General features: G+C 60.8%; 1 protein-coding gene across 2 annotated transcripts; it reads right to left on the bottom strand.

Annotated features, from left to right (window-relative positions):
• Positions 1-5,279: 5,279 nt before the first annotated feature.
• On the bottom strand, positions 5,280-8,508 carry U2AF1L4 (U2 small nuclear RNA auxiliary factor 1 like 4). Of its 2 annotated transcripts, XM_075907810.2 has the most exons (8): positions 8,357-8,504; positions 7,559-7,646; positions 7,373-7,439; positions 7,075-7,124; positions 6,687-6,785; positions 6,446-6,579; positions 5,953-6,045; positions 5,280-5,637 (listed from the first exon to the last, which is right to left on the bottom strand). In XM_075907810.2, the coding sequence occupies exons 1-8, from the start codon at positions 8,398-8,400 to the stop codon at positions 5,553-5,555; spliced, it is 660 nt and encodes a 219-aa protein (XP_075763925.1). In that variant the 5' UTR covers positions 8,401-8,504; the 3' UTR covers positions 5,280-5,552. The 2 variants fall into 2 exon arrangements, with proteins under 2 accessions (XP_075763925.1, XP_089628905.1); XM_089772779.1 differs by lacking the exon at positions 5,953-6,045 and having other exon boundaries at positions 8,357-8,508.
• Between the last annotated feature and the right edge of the window lie 2,359 nt (positions 8,509-10,867).

Genomic DNA, 10,867 nt, shown 5'->3' with positions numbered 1-10,867 from the left:
GAGGGGGGGAGGGGCATGTACCTCTTTGGCCTTTTGGGACAGTTCTTTCCAAATTGTGGCCCCACCTGGGAGCTGATAATTCAGATCCTTGTGTGTCCTTGCTGGGGCTCTACGGCAGCCGGGAAAGGCCAAGCGCTGCAAAGCTACGTGGCCAGTTTCCGACCAGGGGCTAAGAGCTGAAAGGAGCCGGCTGTCGCCATGGGGTGTTTCACAGGCTCCCAAGGTAAGCGCCTGGCGAGCTGCCCGGGGGCAGGTGTTAGCTACATCCCGTGGGACTCTCAGCCGCGCACCAGCTGATGGGGGTGCTTGTTTTGCTCAAACTGGCCTTAGCCTGGTGGACTCTGCTGCTCTCGCCCTCCCGGCGCAAAGGGCAGGCGCTCACTTTGCAGTTTAACTTGGAAACATCTGCGCTGACTCATCCCCTCCTCGCCCAGCCCAGCCCGCGGGTGACCAAGGATCCAAGGCCCGTCCCAGCTGGGAAGTGCGCTGCGCAGGGGAGCGCGGCTGGGGCGTGGATGCTGAAGGGAGCCAAAGGAAGTCACCAGGACAAGTGCGCGCGGGAGGCTGGCTGGCCTTACACAGGCCCAAGGCTCTAACTCGGGGGCCTCCGACCTTCCTGTGCGCCGGACAATCTGGGGTCAACCCCACCCACTTCCCTGAGGCCCCGCCCCTGCTCACTTTCACTGACTGGCACAGGAGGGCGTGTGGGCTCTGGGCTGAGGGGTGTTGGCTCTGGGAGGCAGGCTGGGTGTAGGAGGGGCTCTGGGCTGTGTGTTGGGGAGCAGGAGGGGTACAGGTGATGGCTCAGAGGGGGCAGGGTGTGAGGTACTTGCTCTGAAAGGAGGGTCTGGTTTGGGGCAGGAGGTACAGGGGCTGGCTTGGGGATGGGGCCGTTCCCCATTAATGGGCACCACCAGTAGAAACAAAAGCCAAGAGCTGAGCTGTGTCTGTCCCGTTCCCAGAGGGATCATGACTCCAGCCAGGGCTGGCTGGGCATTTTCAAACTCCCTGCTCCCAGAATGATGGGATCATGAGCTTTCGTGGGCACAGCCCACTTCTTCAGACGACCAGAGTTATGAGTAGGGGATAAGAAAACTGGAAATCAATAGGAAAAGGGAATGGGGGAGAGAAAGATGCTCTGTCGCCCACCCCCGTATCTCTACATTTAGGCTGTGTCTACATTGGTGCGATCTTGTGCCAAGGCGGCTGCTTTTGCGCAAAAACATGCTGCCTGTCTACGCTGGCGGGGAGTTTTTGCACAGGAACACGGACGTTTTAACGTGTGAAATCAGGGCTTCTTGCGCGAGAACTATGATGCTCCCGCTCAGGAATAAGCCCTTTTGTGCAACTGTTCTTGCGCAAGAGGCCAGTGTAGACAGGGAACATGAATTTCTTGGGCAAGAAAGACCGATGGCTAAAATGGCCATCGGAGCTTTTTTGTGCAAGAGAGCGTCTACACTGGCACAGATGCTCTTGCTCAAAAGCACATCTCTTGCGCAAATACTTTAACACAAGAACTCTTGTGTTAAAGAGTATTTGCGCAAGATCATGCCAATGTAGACGTAGCTATAAAGTATCAGGAGAAAGGGTGCTAAACCTGAGCAGATAAAGATCATAGTCAGTAGATAAATTGGTAAGGCAGGAAGGATTCCATTCAGAAAGCTGTTAGCACCTTCCGTGATAAAAGGTCCACCATGCCATATCTTAATTAAGTCTATTAGTAATTGAATTGAATTTGCATATGTACTGTAATTCCAAGCTTGCTCATGATCCCATCTACAGGTTTTGTTAGTCTATGAAGTGCTACCAGACCATTTGTTGTTTTGTTTCTCCTGATTATAGAGGTAGGGGGGTGGGCGACAGAGCATCTTTCTTCCCCCCCCCTTCCCTTCTCCTATTTATTTCAAGTTTTCTTATCCACTAGTCAGAACTCCAGTCATCTGAAGAAGCGGGCTGTGCCCACAAAAGCTCATACCACCATCTACGGCCACGGCTACACGGGCATGATTTTCTGAAAATGCTTTTAATGGAAAAGTTTTCCGTTAAAAGCATTTTCGGAAAAATCGCGTCTAGATTGTCAGGATGCTTTTCCGCAAAAGCACTTTTTACGGAAAAGCGTCTGTGGCCAATCTAGACACGGTTTTCCGCAAAAAAGCACCGATCACCATTTTCACCATCGGGGCTTTTTTGCGGAAAACAGCACTGTGCTGTCTACACTGTCCCTTTCGCGCAAAAGTCCTTCAGAAACAGACTTTTGCCCGAATGGGAGCAGCATAGTATTTCCGGAAAAGCACTGATGATTTTACAGGAGATTGACAGTGCTTTTCCGGAAATTCAAGCGGCCAGTGTAGACAGCTGGCAAGTTTTTCCGCAAATCATGCCAGTCTAGACACAGCCCTCATGTTTTGTTAATCTATAAAGTGCTACCAGACCATTTGCTTGCTGTTTTTTCTGTAACAGACTAACTCAGCTACCCCTGAAAAACACAGAAGAGAAATGAAGTTGAAACCGACCTGCACAGAGCAGGCCCCTCAATTAACCCTCTGGGGAAGAAGAAACGCACAGCGAGGAGCGTGCACGCAGGGCGTCCAGCCAGATGTGTGGGGCGGGAGTGTGACGGGCCAGTGTGTCCCAGAGCCTGTGGAAGGGACTGAGCTGCCTGCTCGGGAAGCCTCCCCAGCCCTACACCCCTTCTGGCACTCCCAGTGCTCCTGGCCCCGGCTTTGCAGAGATGGGCACTGGAGCAGGAGCTGGGGGGGGGGGGGGGAGGGGAGAGTGTGTACACACAGGTACACGTGTGTGCATCCATGTGAGATACCGAGAGGAACTCAGCAAGCAGGCCCTGTCCCTAGACCTGCCCACGGCTGGGTGACTGGAGATCGGGCGGGTGCACCTGCCCAGCCTGACAGCTCACGGCCCGAGTCGCTGTTCAGGTCCGATGGTGACTCCCAGCTGTGAGCCCCTTTCCCATTGGCCTGCAGGAAGCTGCAGCCTGGGCTTTGGGGCTGCGCGCAGCTGGGTGGGGCAAGGCCGGAACGGCTGCAGCTCCTGGGGAGCCCTCCAGACAGCCTGTGGCCCCCAATCACTCAGCACTGACAGGCCTGGCACCAGACGGGCTACCGGGGCTGCACCCCGGGGCTCAGGGCCAGGCGGGGCCCCTCAAAATAAATCTCTGGCCGGGGTGAGAGCCCCTGGCCTAACTCCATCTGGCCCACAGCAAGCCCTGAGCCTCAGGTCCCCTCCGCCGGGCTGGAGCTCTGGGCGCTGACCACGACCAGGGAAGCTCCGCATGCTGCCCTCGCCTGCAGGCGCCACCCCCGCAGCTCCCATTGGCTGGGAGCACAGCCAATGGGAGCTGCTGGGGCAGTGCCCCAGGCAAAGGCAGCTGCTTACAGAGCCCCCCTGGGGCTGCTTCTGGGAGCTGCTTTAGTCCCACTGGGCCACTGACCACGAGCTGCCTAAATGCTCTGCACCCCAAACCCAGCCCCCCATACCCCCACCCTCCCTCCCAGAGCCCCTCCCCCACCCTAAGTCCCCCCCGTGCTTCACCCCTCTCACCCCAACTGCACCCCAGAGCCTGCACCCTCACCCCACTGCCCCACCCTAGAGCCCCCTCCCACAACCTGAACCCCTCAGTTTTGCCCTTCCCTCCCTCCCCCAGAGCTTCCCTCCCCCTCCTCCCACGTGATCATTTTAAATTAGGAAATAGACTTGGGTACCGCAGCCCTCGGGAGAGCTGATCTGTCCCTGCCTGAACGTGGTGAATTTCAGGTGTCTGAGCTGTGCTCCCCGGGGGCTGGGCGCCCAGCAGGTACCAGCCCGGAGAGGGGGATTCCTGCGGGGTCACTGACAGTGGAGTCACTGAGCACTAGGATCCAGCCAGCAATGCTTCTGCCAAAGTGGGTTTTACCCACGACTGCTGATGCCCAAATGAATCTCCAAAGCGCCACAGGACTCCTCGCTGCTTCTGCAGTGACAGACTGGCATGGTGACCCCGAGACGTCAGGCCGGCCAGCCAAGCCCAAGGGCCGCCGGGGACTCCCTGGGGACACTGGTGTGTTCCTTTGTTCTGGACTCAGGGGGAGCTAACTGCAGAGTACGGCTCGGGGCTGCGTGGGTGGGCGCGTGCGGGACAGAGCCGTGTGACCAGCTGCTGGGAGGAAGCGCTGGGTTGTAATTAGCTGCCTCGCTGCACCTCAGGTCAGCCCTGCCACCACAGTGCGGATCCTACTGCAGTAGGGTGCTTTAAAGGCCAAAGGGTTTGCGCCACTTCTGGCGGCTGCCTATGGAAGGGTGGTTCTGGGGGACAGAATCCCTGGGGGGGCTGGGCGGGGCATCACTCCGGAGCTGTGCTTGGCAGCCGGGCCGCAGAAACGAGGGTACGCAGCGGGCCCAGGTCGGCAGCTTCTTTGAAAAGTCACAGCGAAGACACTGATTGGTTGGGCTGCTCTAGGGCTGGGCGCGAAGACGGGCAGTGGCCTGCTTAGCCACAAGGAGCCCCCCGGCTGGCAAGAAGGCTGGAAGTAGCTGCCAGCCGACACGGGGACCGAACCTCCCGTCGGGAAGGGAACTCGACAGGAGAAAAGCAAAACAAGAGTCAGTTCCCCTCCTGTGCTCCCTGCAGCACGGCTCTCCCTGTCCCACGGTGCGGTGCCCCGTCCTGCAGCGCGTCCCCTCCTGCTGGCCCCCTGCCCCTCTCCCCTTCTCCACGGTGCGGTGCCCCCTGCCCCTCAGCATGTCCCCTCCTGCTGACTCCCTGCCCCACTCCCCTGCCCCGCAGCACGTCCCCTCCTGCTGGCCCCCTGCCCTGCTCCCCTGCCCCATGGAGCAGTGCCCCCTGCTGGGTTCCCGCCCTGCTCAGCCCCTCCTGCTGGTCTGCTCCCCTACCCCATGGCATGGTACCCCTGCTGCTCCCTTGCCCCCAACCAGACATGTGCCTGTTCCCCATGGCACGGCACCTCCTGCCAGTCCCTTGCCTCTAGCCCTGCAGCGTGGCCCCCCCATCCCACTCCCTGTAGCATGGTGCCTGCTGCCATGCGGCACAGCTCCCCCCTCCGCTCCCTGCAGTACAACGGTCCCCTTCTCCCCACCTTCTGCAGCATGGCACCCCCCCGCCACGACCTCACCCCACTGTCCAACACCCTCTGCCAAGCCCCCTGCCGGCTCCCCCCAGCAGTGTCACTACTGGTACCCTGCCCTCCCCCAGAGCACGGCGCCCCTCCTGCCAGCCCGTCAGCGTGATCCCACTTCATGCTGCCCGCAGAGTGAACGAGACAGGGTGGGGCCATGGCTAGTTTATTCCAGCTCTGATCATTCCAGCTCGCACGGGGGCGGGGGCCAAATTCAGACCAGCGGTCCCCCAATGCCTGGGTCCTGCCGACCCCACAGCTGGGGAGAGTCCCCTCCGCCCTTCCCCCATATAATCTCGGGCTCTGCAGGGTTAGACTAGCAGAATGTAAAGAGAGGGGGGCCTTGTCTGGGGGCTCCAGCCGTCGCACCCTCGCCAGGTCAGTAGCAGGTCGGGAGGCTGAGCCAGGGAGCCCAGGGAGGGGTCAGAATCGGCCGTAGCGATGGTCGGGTGAGCACTGTCGTTTCCTGCCACGGGGCCGGTCGTGGGAGCGTGCGGGGGACGGGGCCCTAGGGGAAAGAGCAGAGTCAGCAGGGCCACGGCCTGACCCCAGTAGATGCTGTGTAACCTTCCCAAACCCGGCCCCTGGAGCTCCCTCAGCCCCCTCAGGGGGTGCTGTGCTCCTCATTCACCCCATAGGTTCCTGAATTACCTCTCTTCCCTCCTGATCTCCCCCTTGGGGCATTGCCCCTCAGTCCCTGTACCTCCCCAACACCTGCCAGCCATTCTGCTCCAGTACCCCATGTGTACAGCCCAGGGACCTCCCTACCTAGCCCCCAAGACCCCTGCACCAGGAGAGCAGCTGCCCCTTGCCCCCCACTCACCGCCGCCGGCTGCGCCCGTATAGCTGTCGGCGCAGCTCCCGGGAGATGGGCCGCAGGTGCATGAAGTTGCAGAACCCCCCACGCGTGCACTCCCTGGGGGCAGAGAACAAGGGGGGGATGGTTGGAACCTTGTGGCGGCTGGTACTGGTTAGGGGCACTGACCCTGAAGGGTGAACAGGGTGCTTGGGGGGTACCTGCCCAGGGAGGGGGATCCCCAAGGATTAATGGGGCCTAGGGACCCAGCAGGTATTTTCTGGGGAGGGGAGGTCCCCACAGGGCTAACGGGGCCAGGGCATCTGGTGTGTACCGGCCAGAGGGGGGGGAGGGGAGAGACTCAAAGCTGGGGTGACTGGCAGGTATCTTCCCGGGGAGAGGTGACCCCAAGGGATCATGGGGCCTGCGTGCTCAGCATGTACTGGCCAGGAGATGGGATCCCCGCGGGCTAAATGAAGGCAGAGTCCCAGAGGTGCCAGTCCCGTGCCTGGTCACTTACCCCATCTCGTACTGGCGGCAGCAGGACTCGCGGAAGTCGGTGACTGGGGACAGCTCGGCCCGCACAGCCTGGCCATTGAACCAGCGATTGTTCAGCTCCCCCACGGCTCGCTCGGCATCCTCCTCCCGTCGGAACTGGCAAGGGACGAGAGTCAAGACAGCCTGCTGGGGGTGCCTGCCCCGATCCAGCCTCAGGGCAGGCACTGGCTGGCTCAGGGTAGGGGTAGGGAGCTGGGTGTTACCTTGACATAGACATTGCCAACCAGGTGGTCCCCGAGGTTGTCACAAATGTTCATCTCCTCGATCTCTCCGTACTTCTCCTCCAGCTCCGTGAAGACCTCCTGGCGCAAGGACAGAACAAGGGTTCATGAGGTAGAGAGCCAGTAACAGCGCATGAGGCGGCTCACTTGGCCCTAGGCAAGGTAGTGGGGAACAGCTGTATACAACACTGCCCGGGAACGTGTCACCCAGGCCTGGGAGCAGCCACCTCTGGGGCAGGGTAGCGGGCAACAGACACATATAACACTGCCCAGGAACAGGTCACCTGGTTCTGGGAGGCAGCTGGGGAACAGTTGCTTAGTAACGAGCCAGGACCCGTGTTCTATTCCCAGTCCACCTGCAGTGACTTACCTCAAAGAAATTGTCATAATGCTCCTGCACTTCCACATCACTGACGTGGCCTGGAGAAGAGACAAACACCCTGCTGTTGGACAACGAGCTAGCTGCACACTACACTGCTGGGCCTCCTCCCACCAGGAGCCGGGGATGTTGGCAGAAGCTGTGAACTTCCTCACAAGGAGAGTGGTGGCCAGGCCCGTGTAGGCAAACAGAGGGCCTACTGAGGCGTTAAGGGAAAGGAAGGCGGGGGGGCTGTGCACTTCCTCAGACAGTCCCCATGCCCGGAGGGACTGGGATATCCGGTACTCACAGTGCGAGCCATCTGCCGACTGGGCTGTGTTCTGGGGGTTCCGGTACAGATTCAGCAGCACGATGGTCTACAACGGAGATGCAGACACAGTGAGGTGTCCGTGTTCCCCAGCTGCCCCACCCCACAAGTGGTCACATCCTGATCCCCTCTCCCCAACTCTGTGCCCGGGAGCCCCCCCCAGCTCACCTGGCTGAAGGTGGGTCTGTTGTGGAGGCGGGAACACCTGTCTCCATGGCGACAAGCCCCGATCTTAAAGTAAAAAGAGCAGTTAACCCTGGAAAAGGGCCAGAGACGTTTAGTGAGCGAGGGGCCCCCAGACTGCCTGGGACCCGAGTCCTGCCCCCCGCGGCCAGAGACCCCAGGAGTCCTGCCCCTCCCCCCCCCGCCAGAGAACCCAGGAGTCCTGCCCCTCCCCCCCCCGCCAGAGAACCCAGGAGTCCTGCCCCTCCCCCCCCGCCAGAGACCCCAGGAGTCCTGCCCCTCCCCCCCGCCAGAGACCCCAGGAGTCCTGCCCCCCCCCCGCCAGAGAACCCAGGAGTCCTGCCCCTCCCCCCCCCGCCAGAGACCCCAGGAGTCCTGCCCCTCCCCCCGTCCAGAGAACCCAGGAGTCCGGCCCTTCCCCCCCCCGCCAGAGAACCCAGGAGTCCTGCCCCTCCCCCCCCGCCAGAGAACCCGGGAGTCCTGCCCCTCCCCCCGTCCAGAGAACCCAGGAGTCCTGCCCCTCCCCCCCGTCCAGAGAACCCAGGAGTCCTGCCCCTCCCCCCGTCCAGAGAACCCAGGAGTCCGGCCCTTCCCCCCCCCCCCCGCCAGAGAACCCAGGAGTCCTGCCCCTCCCCCCCCGCCAGAGAACCCGGGAGTCCTGCCCCTCCCCCCCCGCCAGAGAACCCGGGAGTCCTGCCCCTCCCCCGTCCAGATACCCCAGGGGTCCTGCCCCCCCGAGAACCCAGGCGGCCTGTGCATCTGACCTTTGACCCCCACACTCACTTGTCTTTCTCGGTGCCGAAGATGGAGGCCAGGTACTCGGCCATCTTCCCTCTCCCGCCTGCCGCCCCGCCCCCGCCGCGCGGCACGCTGGGAGTTGTAGTCCCCGCCCCCGCCGACAGGCCGCGGACAGCATGGGCACCGAGCCCTGTCGGACCGCGCATGCTCAGTAACCCCCCTGACGCCGCTGCCCTCGCTCCCCCGTCACTTGAGTCTGAGGGGGAGGGGCAGGCGCTGCACCCACAGCGCCAGGGCGGGTTGCTAGACGGAGCCCCAGCAGCAGCTCCCAGACCAGCGGTCTCCGACCTTTGCACCCAGCCAAGATCTACCGCCCCGCCCCCTCCTTGAAGCCCCGCCCCCTCTATTCTCCTCTCCATCCCTTGCTGTCCCCAGCCCTTACGCTGCTGCTTTGCCCCTGGTTCTTCTGTAGGAAGAGGTTTTCCCAACATGTGGCCTGTCTAGACTGGGCCAAATATCAGAACCCCCCCCCTTCGTTTGGCACCCCCTTTATTCCTGTGGAAAGAGGAATATGGGGGTGACCGAAAGATCATATTTGCTCTTCCACTAAAAGAAGCAGAAGAACAAACGCATCCCTGGATGCAGAAGAGTTTTTCTGGAATTCGGAAAAACTCCTGCAGTCTGGCCGTACCCTCGCTGGGTTGAGACAGGATGTGTGGGCACCGGGGTGGGACTGAGGGATTTGGGTGTGGGAAGGGGTGAGCGGTGCAAGGTCTGGGGGGAAATCTGGATGCAGGAGGAGGTGGAGAAGGGGACACTGGCTCGGGGAGGGGGCTCCAGGCCAGGCAGTGTTGGGGTCAGATGTAGGGTTAGGGTACTAAGCAATCCACACACTTCTGGGTGTGAGGGTTCAGGAGTTTGGGTTGGTATGTGAGGGGCTCAAGGCAGGGGGTTCCAGTGTATGATAGGCTCAGATGTAGGGTCTGGGGGAAAGGGGAGTGCAGGAGTGTTATGATGCTGTGGCCAGATGGGGGCTTGGCCCCAATTGGGGGTTTGTTGGCCAGGCTTCATTTTCAAATAAAATACTATGTCAAACATGTAGGCTACGTCTAGACTGGCATGATTTTCCGGAAATGCTTTTAACGGAAAAGCATTTTCAGAACAGAGCGTCTAGATTGGCACAGACTCTTTTCCGTGAAAGCAGTTTTTGCAGAAAAGCATCCGTGCCAATCTAGACGCGCTTTTCCACAAAAAAGCCCCAATCGCCATTTTTGCGATTGGGGCTTTTTTGCGGAAAACAAATCTGCGCTGTCTACACAGGCCCTTTTGCGCAAAAGTTTTGAGCAAAAGGACTTTTGCCTGAACGGGAGCAGCATAGTATTTCCGTAAGATCACTGACAATCTTACATGAGATCGTCAGTGCTTTGTGGAAATTCAAGCGGCCAGTGTAGACAGCTGGCAAGTTTTTCCGGAAAAGCGGCTGATTTTCTGGAAAAACTGGCCAGTCTAGACACAGCCAAAAAGTTTCTGCATTGTCTGTTTCTGAGCAGGGCAGGGAACCTGCGTTGAGTCAGGGGTCACTGACCCACACAAAAGTCAGTTGGGGCCACACAAGTGAGATGTAAAAAAATGCTCCTCCAATCCCCCCGCCACACCAAGCTTCACTAATGTGGCCCCAGCTGTGTTGGTGGGAGCAGGGGACATAGTACTGGGGAAGGGTGCTAGTGGGAGCTTTGGCAGGGGACAAGGTACCAGTGGGGACAGAGTTCTGTGGCTAGGGAGTGGAGAGAGGGAACAGAGGAGTGGGGAGAGGGAAGTGGGGACACGCTGCCAGTGGGCACAGGTTTCTGAGGCCGGGGATTGGGTGCCAGTGGGGACAGGTTTCTGAGGCTGGGGATAGGGTGCCAGTGGGGACAGGTTTCTGAGGCTGGGGAGTGGGGAGAGGGAACAGGGGGCTGGGAAGTGGGGGCTGGAGATAGGGAACAGGGGGGCAGTGGGGACAGAGAGTCCCCTACACCCGCCTCCTCCCAGGATTCCCCCCCCCCCGACCGAGGGAAGCCGGCGCGTGCTTCCTCTGGGACTGGCGTGTGCCTCCTGTGACGCAGCCAAACCCCCGCGCATGCCTGCCCTGGGGCCAAACCCAGGGACCGACCCCCGCTCCCGCAGCACCAGGAAACCCCTGCGCTCGACTCGCCCCTCCTGTGGTGCAGGGAAGCCGCCACACTCCTCCAGGGCCGACACCACAGAGCTGAGGGAGGGGAGCAGCCAGCGCATTGCCGGAACCCCTGGAAGTGGCGCAAAGTGCAGGCAGGACTTCCGTCCACCCTGTGGGAAGCTGGCACTACGCAGGAGGTAGTTAGTGGGACTTCTCCGGGGTGAGGGGAAAATGGGGGATGGGGGATAAATGGGGGGGTGGGCCCGGGGGGGTGGGCCCGAACGCCTCACGATCGACCAGCTGGTGACCACAGCCCTAAGCAAAGGTGCAGTCAGGTGACTCTGTGCCCTGGCCCTGCCTTCTGTGCTAGGCACCGTGGCCATTGGGAGGTGCAGGGGCAG

Source organism: Pelodiscus sinensis, chromosome 22, assembly GCF_052426305.1.
Source record: "Pelodiscus sinensis isolate ZL-2025 chromosome 22, ASM5242630v1, whole genome shotgun sequence".
Taxonomy (NCBI): Eukaryota; Metazoa; Chordata; order Testudines; family Trionychidae; genus Pelodiscus; species Pelodiscus sinensis.
This window is presented reverse-complemented; position numbering and strand designations above follow the sequence as displayed.